The sequence below is a fragment of the Pristis pectinata genome, chromosome 24 (genome assembly GCF_009764475.1).
Source record: "Pristis pectinata isolate sPriPec2 chromosome 24, sPriPec2.1.pri, whole genome shotgun sequence".
Classification (NCBI taxonomy): Eukaryota; Metazoa; Chordata; class Chondrichthyes; order Rhinopristiformes; family Pristidae; genus Pristis; species Pristis pectinata.
In genome coordinates this window covers 17,130,296-17,150,936 of record NC_067428.1, presented here as the reverse complement: position 1 = coordinate 17,150,936, position 20,641 = coordinate 17,130,296, and the positions used below count along the sequence as shown (strand labels likewise).

The following is a 20,641-nucleotide window of genomic DNA, read 5'->3' as shown; positions in this document are numbered from 1 at the left end:
ACTTAAGCGTATCGTTGATTAGGCGGTGCGGCGAGCCCATTCTTCGATTGGTCGAGTCAGCTGTCACTCAGGGGAAAGGCGGATTCAGCAAGTTTGGTTGGATCCGGTCCGGAATCGGAGAGAGAAAAAAAAGCGACAGAAAAATGGTGAGAAAAGCCGGCAAAAGAGAGAGAGAAAGAAAGTAAACGGAGGTGGAGACAGCAAAGAAGGAGGAGAGGAGAGGGGGATGGGATGGGATGGGGGAGGAGATGCGGGAGGGGAGGAGAGGAGAGGAGAGGAGGAGGGAGGAGAGGAGAGGAGGAGGGGATGCGGGAGGAGAGGAGAGGAGGAGGGGATGCGGGAGGAGAGGAGAGGAGGAGGGGATGCGGGAGGAGAGGAGAGGAGGAGGGGATGCGGGAGGGGAGGAGAGGAGAGGAGGAGGGGATGCGGGAGGGGAGGAGAGGAGGGGATGGAGGGGATGGAGGGGAGGAGGGGATGGAGGGGAGGAGGGGATGGAGGGGAGGAGGGATGGAGGGGAGGGGAGGAGGGGATGGAGGGGAGGGGAGGAGAGGGGGAGGGGATGCGGGAGGGGGAGGAGGAGAGGAGGGATGCGGGAGAGGGGGAGGGGATGGAGGGGAGGGGAGGAGAGGGGGAGGGGATGGAGGGGAGGGGATGCGGGAGAGGGGGAGGGGATGCGGGGGGGAGGGGGGATGGGGAGGGGATGCGGGGGGGAGGGGGGATGGGGAGGGAGGAGGAGGGGAGGGGATGGGGAGGAGGGGGAGGAGGAGATGAGATGAGGAGGGGGAGGAGGAGATGAGATGGGGAGGAGGAGGGGAGGGGATGGGGAGGAGGAGATGAGATGAGGAGGGGATGGGAGGAGGGGGAGGGGAGGAGGGGATGGGAGGAGGGGGAGGAGGGGGAGGGGGAGGAGGGGGAGGGGGAGGAGGGGATGGGAGGAGGGGGAGGGGGAGGAGGGGATGGGAGGAGGGGATGGAGAGGAGGAGGATGGGATGGAGGGGATGGCGAGGAGGAGGAGGGGATGGGGAGGAGGAGGGGAGGGGATGGGGAGGAGGAGAGGGGATGAGGAGGAGGAGATGGGGAGGAGGAGATGGGATGGGATGAGGGGGTGGGGTGGGGGAGGAGGAGGAGGAGATGGGATGGGATGTGAGGGGGTGGGGTGGGGGAGGAGGAGATGGGATGGGATGTGAGGGGGTGGGGGGGAGGAGGAGGAGGTGGGGGGGAGGAGGAGATGGGGGAGGAGGGGGTGGGGTGGGGGGGAGGAGATGGGGGAGGAGGAGGAGGGGGTGGGGAGGAGGAGGAGGAGGGGGTGGGGGGGAGGAGGAGGAGGGGGTGGGGGGGAGGAGGAGGAGGGGGTGGGGAGGAGGAGGAGGGGGTGGGGGGAGGAGGAGGAGGAGGGGGTGGGGGGGAGGAGGGGGAGGAGGAGATGGGGAGGAGGGGGTGGGATGGGGGAGGAGGGGGTGGGGTGGGGGAGGAGGAGGGGTGGGGTCGGGTGGAGGAGGGGGTGGGGTGGGGGAGGAGGAGGGGTGGGGTCGGGTGGAGGAGGGGGTGGGGTCGGGTGGGGGAGGAGGAGGGGGATGGGGAGGGAGGGATGGGGAGAGGAGGGGGTGGGGAGGAGGAGGAGGGGATGGGGTGGGGTTGGAGGCGGAGGGGTTGGAGGGGGAGGGGACGGGGAGGGGGAGGGGGAGTGGATGGAGGAGGAGGGGAGGGGAAGAGGAGGGGAGGGATGGAGGAGGAGGGGAGGGGATGAGGGGCAGGGGATGGAGGGGGGGAGGGGATGGAGGATGAGGGGAGGGGAGGGGATGGAGGCTGCTGCTTAGTTGTAGGCAGTTCGTACTTGTGGGGTGCTCCACTACATGTGTACAAGATGTACCTGCATTGTGGTTGTGCATTTTACTGCCCAACACCTCACAGTTAACTACATTTTGTCTCGCTACCGTGATAACATAGGAGTGAAGGTGATGAGAGCTCTGCGTGATTATGGCTGGATTATTGCTTCATGATCTTGCTTGAGGGATAAACACAGAAAAGTGGAAAATCGGACTAGGCCAGTCAGTCCTTTGAGCCTGATCTGCCATTCGTGGTTGATCTTCTATCTCAATACCATTAGTAACGCATCGTTATAAATGCTTTATTGAATAATTTTAGCACCAGATCTGCAAGAACACGTTAATGGGAGTGCATCCTGAGTGTTAAGTGCTTGCAAGTGTTGATTTGCTGCAAGTAGTTTTCCCAGCTGCTGTATTGAGATTTGAACTTTGTCTCCACATTAATAGTCTTGGGTTCTGCATACCGGCCCAGTAACCTGTAAGTTTACGGTGTCCAATATGCTCCAGTCTTTTGTAGAGCTCTGTACAAAGCCTGGAGTAGTTGTTTGCTAGTAGGTGGGTAATATACATTTCCACATCAGTGGGTGCAAACCCAAAAATGAGGCAGCTGGTGAAGGCTAAAGTTTCAGCTATCATTCCAGCACAAATGGAAGCCACCTAATGTTTCTGTGCTGCAACAGAAACTCAGACTGCTCTCACTAGGTTCTGCTTGCTGCCAGCCAGGTGTATACTATTGCTAGAGTTCTAGGGGCTGTGACAGCAGCTGAGATTCAGAAGATTTCACAGCCCTTTGATGACCTAGCCCAAGGCAGTGTTGTTTTGGCCCTCTGTGTATTCTCTCAGTATGATGACCTTCATTCTCCCACTGCCAACACTGGGCTCACATTTACCCCATAACTAGCTTGCCCAGACAGCTACCATTTGTGCTAAAATAATGCAGGCCTAAGCCAGGCCCAGAGCCCAGGTCACCCTTCATTGCCATCTGCTGCCTCCTCTATTGCAAGCGAGCAGATATCCAAGCAGATAGAGAGAACAATGTACAAAGTAGTAGGCCATTCAAGGCACTTAGAAGATGGTCTCAAAAGGGAAGCACAAAGGTGAATAGTTACCATTAGTTTTGTAAAATTTTTCATTGTATGCTTGCCTTCTGAATGTTCTAACTATGTGTATTGCTAAAGATTTAATTGCTTTGCTCATGCTTTTGTGTCATGAGGAAGCCAACATCGAACAAAGTCAGTTTGGGGAATTTTGGCTGTGTTTATTATGATTGATGTGTCTTGGCTATTGAGAGGTTATCTTTGCATTGCTTATGAGTATTTTCCCTTAATGTTATAAAGGAGCTCTCTTCCAGACTTCCTAGTGTGCATACATGGAAGGAAGCATCTCAGGAGCTTGCATCAGCTTCGGTATTAAGCTAGCGCTTAAGTGATGTCAGTTTTTCCAAATAAAGAGTTTGGGTTTTTTTTCAAATTGACGCCCCCTTTGCAGATGTACAAGTTCTCTGTAATTAGAAAGCTGAGCTCAGAGGGTTAAATTATGAAGATGGGTTACAAATACTTGGCTTGTTTTCGCTTGAAATTTAAGGGATTGAAGTGTGATCTAATTGATGTATTTAAAGTGATTAAAGGATTGGACAGAGTGAATGTAGAGAAACTATTTGATTCAAAGGGAATCTGGATTAAGTGGGCATAATTTTAGAATTGGAACAATGACATTCAGGAATGAAATCAGAAAACACTTTATGCACAGAGGATACTAATTGGGTTACCACTGCCCTAACCTACTGTGTAAAGTAGATTATGTAACTATATTTGCCCTGGTCTTGAACAAGGGGACAAAGACTTGGGATAAGGGGTTGCGAACAAACAACTTCAAAGCAGGAGATGGCTGTTTGGCTCTCCCAAACTGGCTCTACTATTCAACAAGATTGTGGCTGATGTGATTGTAATCTCAGCTCTCATTCCATTGGTAACCTTTCATCCTCTTGCATTAGCAGGAATGTATTTACCTGTGTCTTAAAAATATTCATAGTTTCTGCCACCGCCTTTTAAGGCAGAGAGTTCCTAAGACCTCAACCCTAAGGAAAAATCAAGTTGCGTCATTTAACTTAAAAAGAATCAGAATCAGGTTTATTATCATTGACATCCGTCGTGAAATTTGTTGTTTTGGGGCAGCAGTACAGTGCAAGACCTAAAAATTACTATCAGTTACCAAAAGATAAATTAATTAAATCGTGCAAAAGAGGAATAATGAGGTAGAGTTCATGGTTTTGTTTTAAACCTTTTTTATTTTTAAACAGTGACCTCTAGTTCTGGAATCTCCCACAAGAAGAAATATCATCTCCACATCCAACATCAAGACCCCTCAGGATTTTGTGTATTAATTAAGTCCCCCCTCACTCTTCTAAACTTCAATGGATACAAGCTTCATCTGTCCATCCTTTCCTCATGAGACAACCTTCCCGTTCCAAATATTAGTCCAGTTAACACGTTGAGACTGGGGGGCGAAAAGAAAGTGTATTTTCTTCTCTGAGGGATGTGAATTCTCCAGTGGTTATGATTGCTGAATCACTAAGCATATTCAAAGCTGAAAAAGATAGATTCTTGGGGAATCAAAGCAGGGCGATTGGACAGGAAAATGGAGTGGTTAGAAAATATTAGTTTTTTTAACTTGCTGACAATATGGTAATTGTTTGAGAAGTAGTGTAGTGAAACTTGTATTTAGTTGTGGAAGTATGAATTTAAGGCACAGTGTGTTGAAGGAATGATCAGTAAAAGCTGGCCAATGTAGTGTTGTAAAATACAGAGGTAAGATTAACATTTTTAGGCTAATAATAAGGTATTTACGTAACGCCTTTGTTTTGGGAAGAAAAGTTGATTATAAATGCATAGCGAGGCTAAAAAGATGCAAAGTTCTTCCATTGAAATCAAATGCAGGTCCTCCCCAGTTTACAAAAGCCCGACTTGTATACAGCCTATACATACAAACAAGCATTTGGGAGACCAGCAGGATGGATTTGCTGGCTCCTGCAGGTCTGCAAGCATCTTCTGCCTTGTCATAACCTGGGGAAGACCTATAATTATGCATGGTAGAAAGAAGTGAATAAATCACAAGTAACCAAATGCAAAAGAACTGATGGCATTTTCCAATTTTGGATTACCTTCTTGAATGGATCATAAAGGGGAGCCGAATGGAAATATCAGAAGGGCTGGTTTAGGTATTGTCAAGGCATTCAATTTGCCTGAAGGGTTGTATGGACTAAAGCAATTGAAATGTAATGTTAACTGTCGTTAAAGTAAGCTTGCAAAGCAATAAAGAACAGGTAATCTGATGGGGATTGTTATAGCAATATGGTTGCTTGCAGCCAGCTAAAGAGTGCCACATGCAAACTACTAATGGTGGTGCATGTCTTGCCCCTTTCCCTCACCACCTATACCCTTCCCACTCCCTGCGTGACAGATTGCATGGAGATGTCCATCTCCAAACCTGTGCAAAGCTTGCATAGAGCCAGGACTGCATTATCTCCATGCTGGAAAGCAATATAAGAGCTAGCTAACATTACTGTGTCTATGAAACAGTGTAGATCCTGACAAACAAGAAGTGAATTTAACACAGTGCAAAATATCATTAGGGCTCCAGTTGTTGGCTCCACAATTAACCACAGCATGTGCTGTGTTCCATTGAATCTTTTGTTGAAATGGCAGAGAGGGACAGGGGAGGGATTATGCCTACCACAAGCTCACGATCTTAGCACAGAGGGTGGGTATGAGGGATGTGCCATAGTAAAAACCCACAGAGTCCTCTGTATGAAATTCTCTTGGCTCTTCACCACCCATTCTTTCCTCAAATGTCATATCAACATGATACCACACATTTGTTCACCATACTCAGAAATGGCTCTGTCATGTTTGTTTTTAGTGTCTCCATCACTGCAGGCTCTTGGGACAGATCTACTTACTACAATTATGCATTTCTGGTTCTGCAAAAAGTCCCATCCAAGGCGGGAGGTGGACATCTCCATGTCCCCCATCATCTCTACAATCTGTCAAGCAGGCTGGACAGCAGTGTTGAATATTTTGTTGGTGCAGGCTCAGATCTGCAGGGTTTAACAGTAATTGTGCAATCTGGATGTTATTTCAGGTCAATAAATCTTTATTAGAACTGGAAGAATTGGGGTGAGGGGTGGGGAAAGAAAGTGTGTTTTAAGTTTCAGAGAGGGGGAGGGATAGAGAGAACAAAGTTGTCCAGTGACATAATTGCTTCTGGTGCCATCTGTTGAAACATAGCTGATCTGTCTGAAGGAGTGTAAGTGAGGACAGTTAACAAAGGAAAACAAAACATCAACGTGCTAAAATTGTGAGATGCACATGTCAGTTCCTGGAAATAAATGATCATGTTCACCAGTTCAAGTGGCATTTGTTAAGAGAGAAGAACTGAGTTACTATTACAGGTGTATGATCTTGTATCAGAACTGGCAAATTCTGATACAAACAGGAAAGGCTGCTTATCTGAAATTTATGAATTCAGTATGGGGTCCCAAGGACTGCAGCTTGCCTAGATAGAAGACAAGGGGCTGTTCTTTGACCTTTCATGGGAGGCAGGAGTAGAGGTGGAAAATTAAAGTGACCAGCAACTGGATGGTTGAGTCACCCTGTGGACTGAATAGAGGTGTTCTGCAAAGTGTTCAGCCAGTCTGTGTTTGGTTTCTCCAATGTAGAAGAGACTGCTTTCAGTGCTCAAAACAAACACTTGAAAGTGCAAATGAATCAATGCTTTACCTGGAAGGACTGTTTGGATTCCTGGGTGGTGGGAAGGGTAAAAGGCCTGATATTGTCTTCTGCGGTTGCATGGGTAAGTGCCACGAGAAGGCGAGTAGTTGATGAAGATGGAAGAGCAAACCAGAGAATCTCAGAAAGGAGAGGGGAAGCTGTATCTAGTGGTGGAATCTCACTGAAGTTTGCAGAAGTTATGGAGAAGTTATGATTAAATAGCTGTTGAATGTGGAGGCTGGTGGGGTGTGAAGCAAGAATAAAAGGGCTGTTATCCATCTTGTTGGAAGTGAACGAGTAAGAGCTGGATTGTGGGAAGTAGATGCAACATCATTGTGAGCTTTCTCAAATGTGGTAGAGGGAAGCCGCTGTTATGAAGAAAGTCGCCTCAGAAGCTCCAATTTATTTTTGAAATGGCTTTGAGGTCTTTTACATCCAACTAAAATGACAGATAGGACTCATCCTAAAAAATGGCAACTCAGACTGCAATATTCTTTCTGCACTGGGCTAGAGTATCAGTTTGGATTTCATGGTCAAGCCTCTGGAGTACAGCTCAAATCAGCAATCATCTCTCTCGGAAGCTATTCACGTTACTTTGGCTAACATGACAGCACAGTCAATCGCAATGTTATTCCCACCAGGGTCTTGCCAGCTTGCACCATTGAAGTTAATTGGACTGCCGTAATTGATACCTCCACTTTAAAGTGCAACCAACTTTTTCCTTTACATTATACACTCCTTGTGAACACTTATAATGCACTCTGTTCATTTCAACTCATCAGGCTGTAAATGCATCCTCTGCCAATGGTGGCACTGTTTAGCTATGAAAGAGTGTGTTGTGAAAATGAGCAGGGAGCATCAACTGCTGCAAGGATAAGATTATAATGTTTTAAAAGAGTGGTAGAAAGTTCTAAAAAGGTTCTGGTTTGTAGCAAGCAAAATGGTTTCCACTTGTTTGGAGTGTGTGTCTATCTTGTCTAAAATGACAGTGATTCCGAGGCTGGTGCTCCTAAATGTTATTCTATGATTGATGGTTGCAGGTTATTTCCAAATTGCTGCGTCATTGTCTTACACATTAGTTTGGAGCAATATGTAGCTATGTACTCTGCTCTGCAGAATTGGTTGAGGAGAAATTCGATAATTTTGGAAGAAGGGTGAAGTTGCCTGAGATGCCTTAATTCAGCTAAGGATAAATTATGGGCACACATTTTAGTGCTGAACTACTGTAGCCAAAAAATGCACTTCCGTGAGTATGTTGATGAAACAGGCAGCAAGCACTGATGAATATAAATTGCTGATTTATACCAATGTTACTTACAAATAATTTGATTTATGTTGAAGGGCACAAGAATCTCTGGTTATTTATCTGGAGGAGTGGAATAGAAAAGCAAGGAGGCTACTGAAATATTTAGCTGGGCTGGATTTGGGAGGACTATTTATAATGTTCTGAACTCTACTACATAGAAAGAATAGCAAAGTGGTGGGATTGATGCAGCTGAGATTTACTGGGAGGTCTTGATTAAACTGATGGATACAAAATTAGGGCCTTCAATTTGCAATGAGAAGGTGATGGAGTGACAAGATAGTTGCCTTTTGGATTATGATGAGTTATGACCAAAGAACAATCTAGTGCTTCTGCAGTAATTAAGTGGCACAAATTTAAACCTTTTGTAATGAATGGGGATGAGGATGGAAATTTTACTTTATCCTGAAGGTGGGTAGAATGTAAGTTTCTATGCTGGACACTACTGAACACAGTACTAATTTAAAATAGAAAAGGAGGAACAGAGCTTTGAACAGGAACAGATAATTCAACCATTTGAGCACATTCAACTATTCAGTTAGATCATGTACTGTTTCTTAACTCCTTCCACCTGCTTTATTTCTATTGCTCTATCCCCTGCCCAACAAATCTATTACTTCTTTCAGAATTTTAAGTTGACCCCACCCCCTAGAGCTTCAACAGCTCTTTGGGAGAGAGAGTTCCACCTTTGTGTGAAGATGTGCTTTCCTGACTTGCCCTAACTTTGAGATGATCCATTCTGTGCCCCTCTCCCCCTCTTTTGATTTTATCTCTTTAGATTGACAATTGGTTTACAGGCAGAACAGAGTGGGATTAAATTGCCAACTTTTGGGCTGTAAGATTTTTTTTCTAGTGTGCCAGAAGCGTCAGTGTACCTGGTTTTAAACTATCCATATTAATGACTTAAACTAGGTACCTAAGTGTAATAGATACAGGTTTGCTGCTGCTACTACTAACCCCATTGGTAAAATAAGGTGTGATGAGGTTTTTGACAGCACCTCTCAAACCTTTTACCTAGAAGGACAGGGCAGCATGTTCATGGGAAAACCACGCACCACTCCAGGAAGTCGCACATTATCCTCACTATAGGAGATGGAAAAGTAAGCAAATGGCAAAGTGAATGCTATGTTAACTTTCAGAATCCAAGTGTAAAGAAGTGCTTAACTCTAGTTATGCTTGGTGAGACAATACCTGGAGTATTGTGAGCAGCTTTGATCTTAACAGAGGAAGGATATAGTTGTCCAGGAGGAGATTAAGATTCACTAGATTAATTCTTGGTCTGAGCTGGTTGTCTCATATTGGGAGATTAAGTGGGCCAGGTTTATAATTCCTGGAAATAAGAATGATCTCAATGAAAGAAATTATTCTTAAGAGGCTTGAAAAGATTAACATTGAGAATCAAGAACCAAGGAATCAGCCATTTAGGAATGAGGTGAAGAATTTCTTCACTCATTGGTGCCTCAGACACACATTAATCTCTTAAAACAGATTGAATTGAGGGATATAGTGAATGGATGTGAAAGTGGAGTGATGGTCGAGGGTCTGCTGTATCTCATTAAATGGTGAAGCAGGCTCAAGGGGGTGAAAAGCCTACTCTGGGACCTATTTGATTATGTTTCACTTCTGGAACACTAGCTGCCCCCACACACCACCAGAATATATCAGAAATTGCAGGAGGCAATTTGGCCCATTGTGCCTGTGTGGGTGTTCATTTGAAAGAGTTCTCCATTGGTTTCAATCTATTACAAAATCCTGCAATCCTCTAACAACTTCAGTTCGATTATCACCTTTAATCTTCTATATTCAAAGAAATCAAGGTTAATCTGTGAAATTTGTTCTCATAATTTATGTGTTTGGCCCTCAGTATTGTTACTGACGGATCTGTATTATGTGCCCTCCGTGGTCAGTTTCACTTCCCTGTGATGTGCTGCCCAGAAAAGAATGCAGTAACTCCAGATGGGTTCTATCCAGAGGTTTATATAAATTGTAGCATAATATCCAACCTTTTGTATTAGATTGGAAGAGGTATTAGAGGATGCAGGGTATAAATGGGAGCGTAAGATTAAACTGGGTGGTTGGTGCAGTGAAGGGAGATTGGTGTGTGAGATGGTGAAATTTCTGGTCTTATGAACAGGCTTTCCCCGGGTTATGAGTGCCTGACTTATCGACACCCATGAGCTCCCACAAATATTGACTTCAAATAAGAGCCAGTCTTTTCGGGGGAGATAAACCAATTTATGTGTAACCTCCTCACACTAATCAGACACAACTGTCCCTTAAGAACGCAGCCTGCCAGTTCCACCACGGGAGGCTACTTGAAAATTTCTTTGGAAATTGACAAGCAATCGCTCCTATTGATACCTGTGCAATGACGCTCTATTAAACAACGTAACATCCACTGATACTTTAAGCCCATTGAAACCAGCCATTGAACGTGGGTCAGCCTGATTCTGTACCACTGTAACTAGGCAGGGAAGACAATAAATAAATGTTCATGTTAATTGGCTGTCATCAACACCATTCATTACAATACAGTGGGGGGGGGGGGATGGTTAACATATCGAGTGATTTTTGTTTTTTTTTCTGGCTTGTGGATAAAATCGACTTGTGGACGTCTGTAAAAAACGGAACCTGTTCATACCCGGGGACTACTATTACTGCTTTGGGTGGGGTCACTGTCTGCTGTTAGAGCTCGCCTTGCATCCCTCAGCTCCTTCACTGCTGCTTCTTGTGAACAAAACCGGGGAGAAAAAAAGCCCTACCTTTGCATTTAGTTGCCCTTTAATTAGGAGTCATAGGCTGCTGAGTTTTCTGGGGAGTTTTTGTGGGAGGTGTATTTTGACTTCAAACTCCAATATTTATCATATGAAGCAGATTCTTTAAAAAAAACATTATTTATACAGCATGGTAACAGGTCCTTCTGGCCCAACGAGCCTGCGCGCCCAATTACACCCATGTTAACTTACTAACCTGTACGTCTTTGGAATATGGGAGGAAACCAGAGCACCCGGAGGAAACCCACGCAGTCACGGGGAGAACATGCAAACTTCTTACAGACAACGGCGGGAATTGAACCCCAATCACTGGTGCTGTAATAGTGTTAAGTTAACCGCTATGTTTCTCTAGCATCATTTAATTTTTGTTCTGTGTTTCAGCTTCCACTCTCATTACTGAAGACAGCACAGAATCATCCCATGGTGAGTCTGGTTAAATGCATTAACAGGTAGTGATCATTTTGAATGGTGAGCACACCCCTTCACCTGCTTGCACTGGTAGTAGGTGTTCATCTTGTTGGTTACTTGAAGTTCTCAGCTCCTACTAATTGTGCAGTATAATTTTTGTCTGACTAAGTTCCTGAGAAGTCACCTTGCACATTAGTCTGATACAGGTGCTGCAGAAATGCAAGTTGTTCAAAGAAAATAGAATACACTTTTTTTTCATGGCTTGTGAAGCACGTCACCATGTATTTGCTCCTCTTATCCATGAGATTAAATTTAAAATTCCTGAGAGCTCCTGGGACTGATAACCTTGTGTTGTAAGGTTTACCAAATGAGTAATTTGTGGAGCGAGAACTCAAGAGCTGGCTCCTCATCTGCATGGTATTAAAACTGGAGAGCATGTTGAACTGCTTTGTTTAGCTGGTAGGCTGTGCTAGTTGAAAATGCTTTGGAATTTGCAGAAGACTTTAATTCAGGCACTAAAGTGCCTCAGTCCAATTTCCAATTCCTGTTTCTACCAGACTGTCAGGCTCCTTCATTGCACTCAGACAGCTGTCTCTACACGTTCCACTTTTCTACAGCACGTCTCAAAATCCCCCACCCTTGGTGATCTGTGGTGGAGTTTGATGTTGCTGAGCCTGTCTGGAGAGTTTGTGTTGACAAATGTTTGTTTGTGGAACAGGCGCAGTCGGGCTGCCTGGTGCCTGTCTAAGTTGAGTTAATGCATAGTTTCAGGAGTTAGCATTGCTGAGAGTAGTTTCCATTCCATGTAACCTCTTTATCCATTCACACCACATGTTGTTGATCAGAAAAGAAATTGGGAGAGGAGTGGAGAAGTGAAGGAAAAATGGGAGAGATGGGGAAAACCTGCTGGAACCTTTGAGATCATCAACTGTAAAATGTTAAACACTTCACTCCCTCCTAATACTGCCCCAATCCCCAAACGTTCTGTGCCCTGGCTGCTGTTCTTTGCTATTTGTGATGACAAACACTTGAGAAATCCAGGAAAGGATTCTTGTGTCTTTGTATCATCTTTCACAACCTCAGGACTTCGCAATGCTCTATGCAGCCAGTGTTGTTTTCTCACCAGTTTCCCATGCCCAACTGCTGCAGACTGGATGCATTTAGAGCCTCACTGTTCTGAGAATTGCTGGATGCTGAAGGTTTTTACTTCAACGATTTATTCACGGGGTAAGACTTTGATGTGGAGCTCTCCATCCCACTCTTGGCTACGATGTTTCTTGGCCTCGTTTTGGTACAAGTGTTCAGTGCTTCCCTGGCAGTATCAAATTGAGGTCGCTCGTTACAGATTCTACCTCCCTCAGGGACCCACTCTCCAGTATCCTAGCATCAATGTTGGGTCACCTCTAACACAGCACTTATAACATCCTGTTATGTTACCAGCACCATGGGAAAAGGCAGACCTTGACAGGAGCTGATTAGGGGGTGAAGTTCACCTAAGACAGTGGAATTAAACTGTTGGATTGCATGCTGACGAATATCCAGGGATACCAGGGTAAAGTCATGGAATTAGAATATTTGATAAATTCTGTTCCAATGAATAAAATGTGTTTTGTTTGACAGCTTGTGGAGTTGAAGAATGGGGAGACGTACAATGGTCATCTGGTCAGCTGTGACAACTGGATGAACATCAACCTGCGAGAGGTCATTTGCACATCCAGGGTACGTGGCTTTCATTCAGTGCAGCAGTTTATTTAAGGTTACTTAAGCTGTTCACTCAACATTTAAAATTAAGACATCAAGGCATTTGGAGTGTATATATTGCAGTATGGAGCAAGGTTTCAGTGAAGTGATTTGTAGGAGGAGTAGGGCTGGAGTAAAACAGTGGGCAGTGGAAATATGATTCTTTCCATGCCAAGGAATTGTGGGTTTGGTTGGGGGGTGGATCAACTGAGAAATTCAAAATGGATGTTTTTTTTTGTGGGGTAAAGGTCTCCAAGGGCATGAAGTTAAAATTAACACCAGCCATTACATGATTGAAAGGTGGAAGGCTGCCTCCTGTTTGTGTTGCTAACAAGATTGTGTAAAAGAATAGTCTTTGAGAAGCAGGTTAGCAAAACGCATAATTCATAAAACACTGTAGCAGATCACTAAAATGTTCTGAGCACAATTATTTCTATGTCAGTGATGCCCCATGAGAGGTATAGTGTATAAAAGTAAGGAAGTGTTGATGAGGCTCTACGGGGCACTAGTGAGGCCTCATTTGGAATACTGTGTTCGGTTTTGGGCCCCATATCTTAGGAAGGATGTGCTGATGTTGGAGAGGGTTCGGAGGAGATTTACGAGGATGATTCCCGGAATGAAAGGGCTTACATATGATGAGCGTTTGTCAGCTGTTGGACTGTACTCACTGGAGTACAGAAGAATGAGAGGGGACCTCATAGAAACATTTAAAATGTTGAAAGGACTGGACAGAGTAGATGTGACCAAGCTGTTTCCTTTGGTGGGTGAGTCCAGAGGGCACAATCTTAGAATTAAAGGGTACAGATTTAAAACAGATGACGAGAAATTTCTTTAGCCAGAGGGTAGTGAATTTATGGAATTCCTTGCCATGTACAGCAGCAGAGGCCAGATCATTGGAGGTGTTTAAGGAGGAGATAGATAGATATCTAATTAGTCAAGGTATCAAGGGATATGGAGATAAGGCTGGAAATTGGGGTTAGAAGAGTTTTTTTTCTGCTCATGGAGCAGACTCTTTTCCACCCCCCCCCCCCCCCACCCCCATTTCTTTTTTCTTTTTTCTTTTTCCTCTTCTTTGGAGCAGACTTGATGGGCCGAATGGCCTACTTCTGCTCCCTTGTCTTGTGATGATATCACTGGGATCAGAGTGTAGATGAATACTAGTGGTGTCCTGTCACTGAAGCATTAGGCAACAGGGAACACTAACCACTCTTGGCTTTGATCATTTCCCATTTGACTTGTTTGCCTTGATGGCTATCAAAGGTATAAAGGAGGCTCTGTTGATTATGAACGGGAATGAGGAAATGTACAGCTCAGACTGTGGATGGGAACTGGGTGGTCACCCCGCTAAGCCTCTTGGATTGATCATTTAAAAACAAAGGTGTTCTTGTGTAAAATATCACCTTGATGACTGGAGTGCACAGTTTAATGTAATTTAATCTAGAATTTTACAAATGCCTCTGTGACACCTAAATCAGGTTCTCTCATAGACTTTACTGTACAGAAATAGACCATTCAGCACTTATGTTTAACTGATTCTCCTTTCCTTTATCTTGCTGTCAGTGTATTCTATTCCTCTTATCCTCATGGATCAAATGGTGAAGTAGCATTGTGATTTAAGCTACTGGATTAATATCTGGAAGCCTGTATTACTGATATAGAGACATGTTTGAATCTTACCATGGCAACTGGGGAATTTAAAATTCAAATAATTACCTAAATCTGAAATACAAAGTAACATTGACAATAAAAGTACTGAATCATCACTGAAAGTTCATCTAGTTCACCGTATCCTTTGGGGAACAAAACCTTCAACCTTGCCTTGTCCGGACCATGTATCACTGCAGATCCACCAGTGCAGTTGAATATTAGCTGCCCTCAAAAATGGCCTAGCAGGTAATTGGAGATGACAGTAAAAGACAGACCTACCAATGACCTCTGCATCCCATGAGCAAATAATTTAAAAACTGTATGTGTTAGCTTGTTTTTAAATGCATTTCTGCCATTTATCTCAATGGCAAGTTCTACTCTCAAGGCAAGGACACTGCACTTGCTAATGCATTTACCAGTGACTGTCTTCTGTATATGGCCCTTGGTTTTGGATTCCTCAACAAGTGGAAACATATTCCCTGTCTATGTGCCAAGGTTTCCACCTCTTGGCTGCTTGGTGAGGGACCTGTGTTGTCTCCAGTTCTGTACCCTCCTGTCTTAGATTCTGAAGATTGCAGTTTCAGTCTGGTATGAAAGTGAGACTTTCAGTAATAGTTGTGTTTTCCATGAAGTCTGTTACTGGAACTCTGTGCTGCCTGGGGGAGTAGGTTCATCTGCCTCGTCTGCAAAACCTTTGCTTCACACTCTCAATCATAGATACTGGAGCACACTCGGAGCCTATCTGGCCACTCATGCTTGGCTAGTCACCTAGCTTAATCCCTGAGCTCTTTCGATTTACTTCTTGTTTTTTTTCAGTCAGAAAATTATACAGTACAGCAGGAGCCCCACATATCTCTCCCTACAGATTTTTCTTTTTAAAGCATTTATCCAATTCCTTTTTGAAAAGTCTCATTGAAAATGTTTCAAGACCACCAGTAGCATAGTCTGTTGACCCACCCACTTTGCCACAATGTACTCCCAAATGGGGGCACACTTAAGCACCTGGAAGCTTAGTCGCATTTTGCCTGGAGTACAGAATGGTTACAGGACAGATGGAGGCTGTTTGGACCCCAAGTCCATACTGGTTGGTGCAAGCCTGTTAATCCCAATACCCCAGAGGATCAGCCTCTGATATCGCCACAGCAGTGGATTCTAGGCTCACTACATATTTTTCTATTTTTAATAAAAAGCCTTTCCTCTTCACTTTTGGGTTTTTTTTTCCATTGTGGTTCTGAATCCTTCTGCCAATGAGGGCAGCTTCTCTTTATCTGTCAATACGGTTCTTGATTTTAAATACCTCCTGAAAGTTCTTTTCACAACTTCCCCTGGTGTAAGGAGATTAACCTTAACTTTACAGTTAATCCATGTTACTAGAGATCTTCATCTCTGAAATCATTTTAATAAATCTCTTTCGTAGCCTCTTTTAAACCCCTTTTCATCTTTCTTAAAGTATTGGATGTAAAACTAGACTCTGCTTCATTTGTAGCCAAAGTTCATCCCTCCATTAAAAACATTTATAATGACGCTTATATAGGTGCATGGATAGGAAAGGTTTGGAGGGATATGGGCCAAACATAGGTAAATGGGACTAACTTAGGTAGACAACTTGGTCTGTGTTTGTCAGTTGAGCCGAAGGGCCTGTTTCCATGCTGTATAACTATGACTCTCAAGCCCAGGATGATTTGTGCTTTCCCAACCGGCCCTACTATTTTCAAAGAACTTTTTGCACATATGCCCCTAGACCTTTCTGTTCTTGTACCCTTTATAGAAATGTGCTCTTATATTCCCCTTTCTACCAAAATGCAACAAAACAATGTGCTTTCAGCATTAAATTTCAACTGCTGTTTGTCCACTCCATGATCCTGTCTACGTTTCCTTGAAGAATCTCAGAATCTACTTGTTTTTTTTTTCTGCATAGAGAGACTCGTACAGAAATTCACCCTGCAAAACCAGCTCCCTTTTGGTTGCTAAAGCAACCCATGAAGGCTAAGGATTTGCAGATGATCTGGAGTTTTTGTGAACAGTGCGTTTTGGGTCACAGTATCTTACCACAAATAAAAGTCCTCTACAGGCTTATGTAGGAGGGAAGGTTAATGTTCCACGTGGACTGTGACATGTGGGAAGGCTGCCAGTTGCTGGAGCTCTCTCCATGAGCACCCGTCTCCTGGTCTGTGTTACTTGGCTACTTTCTTGAACACAAGTTCTTTGAGTCAGGCTATGCTTTGTTGAGATGTTGCTACTTCCTGGTGTAACCACTGGGTGGCAGAAGAGGCTTTGCTCAGGCCATGGAACCGGTCAGATTTCCTTTCAGCAGCACTGTGATCTGCTGACTTGACATCAATATCTTCCATTAGACTGGACCACACTTTATGATTTCTTCATAGGCTCACAGCCTTTCGCAATATCCTGAGATTGCAAAGGGTAGTACGTAAATCCCAAACCATAGTGTTTTTTTTAAGCTATTTCTTTCCCACGTCCTGCCACTGTGTAACACTGTTTTGGTAGTGTCAGGTTGGGCACTCTGTAACACTGGGATACAGTACTGGTGGGAACAGGTCTGGCACTGTATGAGAATGAAGTCCAGTATTAGGCAGAGATGTATCTGCACTGAGTATTACAAGGGTTCACCATTGGTTGGGACAAGACAGCTTCTCTTCAGGTAATGTCTGGAATGTGTATTAAGAAAGTCAGAGCCACACCATGTAAAGTTCTAGAGTTGTGTGTGATATTTCCACCAGTGAGTGCAGTGACACACTGTACTAAAGCAGCACAGTTATTACAGCTTTTTTTTTGTAGTTGATTATATTTCTGGATGTGGAGTGAAATCCTGACCCTCAAGGATATCCTCCTATCCCTCTGAAAAGATTGCTGTTCCCCAACACACCCACCTCTCCACTGGTCTGATTTGTTTTTTCTCTCTCTCCTGCTCCACAGGATGGTGATAAGTTCTGGAAAATGCCAGAATGCTACATCCGTGGCAGCACCATCAAATACCTCCGGATCCCCGATGAAATCATCGACATGGTGAAAGAGGAAGTGCTGTCAAAGGGTAGAGGTCGAGGTGGCCTCCAGCAGCAGAAGCAGCAACAGCAACAGAAAGGTCGAGGTGGCAGCGGTGGGGCTGGGCGAGGTAAACTTTCATCTTGATGTATGATGGCAGTGTCAGCACCATGGGCGCACTGGCTGCCCAGCACCTAATCACTGGCAAGCTCAGACTAGTGGTTAGACCAAGAGCAGTGTTATAATGCTCTTCACCATTGGTAGCACTAGCTATCTGTGCTGGAAGACCATGCTCTGTTTGTAGCCCCAGCTGGGAAACATAAGGGCTTGGAGTGATGGGTTGGAAACGAGCCTTGCTTGGGTTCTCAACACAAAATACTCTTTAGGTTTATCAGCACAATTAAAGATGGATTTGAACTCTTATTCCTGCTGGATTGGGAGACTTAAAAAGATAACAGGGCACCCAGTGTTCCTGATTACTTTCTGGTGCCCCCTGGTTTTGAAAAGCTTGCGTTTCTGATGCATCTTTTGCCATCTGAGGATGTACCAAAGCACCTCACAGCCAATGCCATCATTATTGGAATACATGAAATAGTGCAGGTCATTTGTATGCAGTAGGATCCCACAAACCCCAATGAACAGTTTATATTTTGAGCGATGTTCATTGAAGGATAAGGATTGGCCCCAGCTCAGCCAGGGTAAGCCACTCGCTCTTTGCAATAGCACCATGAGCTGTTTGATGCCATCTGAGAGACTGGGACTCAGTTTAATATTAAAACAGAAAATGGTGGAAATGTTCAGCAAGTCGGGCAGTATCTCTGAAGAGGAAAATAAGTGTTTCTGTTTATCTCTCCATAGAAGCTGTCTGACCTAAATATTTCCAGCATTTTCTGTTTACTGTTTCAGATTTTCAACATCTGCAACTTTTTTTGTGCTTTTCAGCACAGTTTAATATCTCATTTGAAGTTGTTGGATTTCCTTAATAGCTGAAATGTCATCCTGGATTACTGTTGCTCATTCTTGATTAGAGAGGACATGGGATCTTTTGATTCCTATAATCCTGTGACTGGTACCCAGCTAAAAGTTGGGCTTGCTGGGACCAATTCCTCGGGGGTGGGAATCGGGAATCGGGGTCAGTAGAATCCATGCATCCTCCTCCCCCATTGGGGACTAGGAGTAGGTGGTATCCAGCACACCACCATGTTGTAGGTTTTAGTGGGTTCTGCTCCACAAAGCTGAATTTGAGCCTTGAAGAAAAGATTGAAGGTTGTAGTTTGGGGTCAGTGTAACCCAGTACTTTTCACTGTCAACAGGAGTATTTGGTGGCCGTGGTCGAGGGGTGGGTGGATCTGGCCGAGGACAAGAGAAGAAACCAGGAAAACTATCTGGAGTGAAGAAGCAGTGAGAAGAACAACAAGTGTGTGTGTACGTGTGTTTGTGTGTATGCCCATCCACTAGCTTCTGATGGTATTTGCTTTCTGTATAGATTGTGTAAATGAGTGACAAATCCGCAACCAGGGATTGGTTACCTGGGTTTTGTAAATTATAAATAAATTGTTTGAGGGTAATCTAAAGAGCATATTTATTTACCAGCAGTTTGCAAATTAACCAGCATTAACATTTTTTTGAATTTGAGAGTCTGGAAAACAGTTGCATGCAGTCCAGAGATGGAGCTTGGTATGCTGTGTCTGGGCTATGGGGCATTTAGTTGGGGTACTGATCCTTTTGCTTCCAGTGGCTGTGTGTGGAGAGAGCTTGATGTGCTGTGGTGCCTGGGTGGCCTGCTGGGAGTGTTAATCCTACAGCAAAGCTGTCAGTTGTTGCTCTGTTATTACAGCCTCTCCCATGGATCAAGCTGCACCTCAGCCCACTATCACTATACATGCTCTGTTTATTCAGGGAATTTTAGACAGGAGCAGCTGCCAGGCCATGATTCATCTGGGTGTGTTGTTGTATTTATCCTCTAGTGCTCCAAGATATGTCAGCATTGAGTTGCTGTTCTGCTTCAGACGAAAAGCAGGAGCTTGCATCTCAGAAGGCCTCCCTCCCCCACCTTAACTGTGTGCTGTGAGGCAAGCCTGTCAATCACAATGATGTGACACCTGCCAGCTGCTTCCCATCACACTCACTGAGTCCAGTGTGTTTTCCTCGTGTACATTAATCACCTGCTCAGCCACAGATTGAAATGCTATTTTCCAGACATTTAATCAATCCTTTGATTTTTGCCCCTAAAATAGGTACATGAGGAGCTGAGGATAAATGTGAAATCTGGTGCTGGGGGGGAGGGGGGAGGTTGAGGGTTTGGAATTTTTTGGTGGAACAATCCAAGCTTATTCCCCTCCACCCCCTTCTGAGATGCTGAACATCCACCCCTTCTCCTTCCATCTCTCCCATTCATCTTGGGGTAAATCAATCACAAGTCATTGTGACTAATGCAGACTCTCAGCAGCTGCCTTTGTTTACTGTCAGTATTTGATTTATTAAAGCCTACCTCTTGTGTTCTGTGAACATTAAGCAGTGAGCAGAGAGGGAGACCCTCAAAAGTGACTTTGTTGTTAAAACAAAATATTCAAACAGTGAAATGCTGGGCATTTGTGTGTTGGTTTTGCAGTTTCTCATTTTGCAGTTGGAGCGTCGCCTCATCTATTGTTTAAATTTGAAAGTTTATTTTTCAGCCAGATGTTGGATATACGGAAGTAAATGCCTGGAATGGATGAAACAGGATGGCAGGGTTGCCCTGGAGACTGACGTGTTTGGCGTGGTCCAGTTCCTCTGTCAGCTGGTGTTTCTCATTGCTTTTGGTTCAGTTTACATGATCTCAGGGTGTGGATGGGAACAGGATTCGTCAGATCATCCTTGGTTAATAGGGGATTTTTCAACTTGCAGCTAGACTTTTGAGTGATATACAAGTTCATACTCTATCAACCAACCCAGTTCTTTCTTGTCCAGCAATATATGCCACCCATTAAAAAGATAAAGGAGAAGCTGTTACCAGGAACAACACTGCAACACAATGTCAAAAAGATTTCTCTGGAGGACCAGGGAGGGAAATGATGTGTGGACTGATAGAGGACTCAGTATTTTGAGTGGGAGGTGGACTTCGTGAAAATGGGGAAAATTCCAAATCGGAGCAATGTCTGGCAAGCATCCCAATGAAATGGCAACCATACCCCA

At 44.5% G+C, this 20,641-nt stretch overlaps 1 protein-coding gene across 1 annotated transcript; it reads left to right on the top strand.

Annotated features, from left to right (window-relative positions):
• The first annotated feature begins 56 nt into the window (after positions 1 to 56).
• On the top strand, positions 57 to 19,035 carry lsm4 (LSM4 homolog, U6 small nuclear RNA and mRNA degradation associated). The gene is made up of 5 exons (XM_052038017.1): positions 57 to 146; positions 11,054 to 11,095; positions 12,701 to 12,799; positions 17,402 to 17,597; positions 18,781 to 19,035. Exons 1-5 carry the CDS (start codon positions 144 to 146, stop codon positions 18,870 to 18,872), a joined length of 432 nt encoding a protein of 143 aa, XP_051893977.1. The 5' UTR covers positions 57 to 143; the 3' UTR covers positions 18,873 to 19,035.
• The last annotated feature ends 1,606 nt before the right edge of the window (positions 19,036 to 20,641 follow it).

Coding starts and splice junctions, on each gene's coding strand:
- lsm4 (XM_052038017.1), top strand. Junction 11,096..12,700: donor CAGCACAGAATCATCCCATG/GTGAGTCTGGTT, acceptor TTTGTTTGACAG/CTTGTGGAGTTGAAGAATGG. Junction 17,598..18,780: donor CAGCGGTGGGGCTGGGCGAG/GTAAACTTTCAT, acceptor CACTGTCAACAG/GAGTATTTGGTGGCCGTGGT.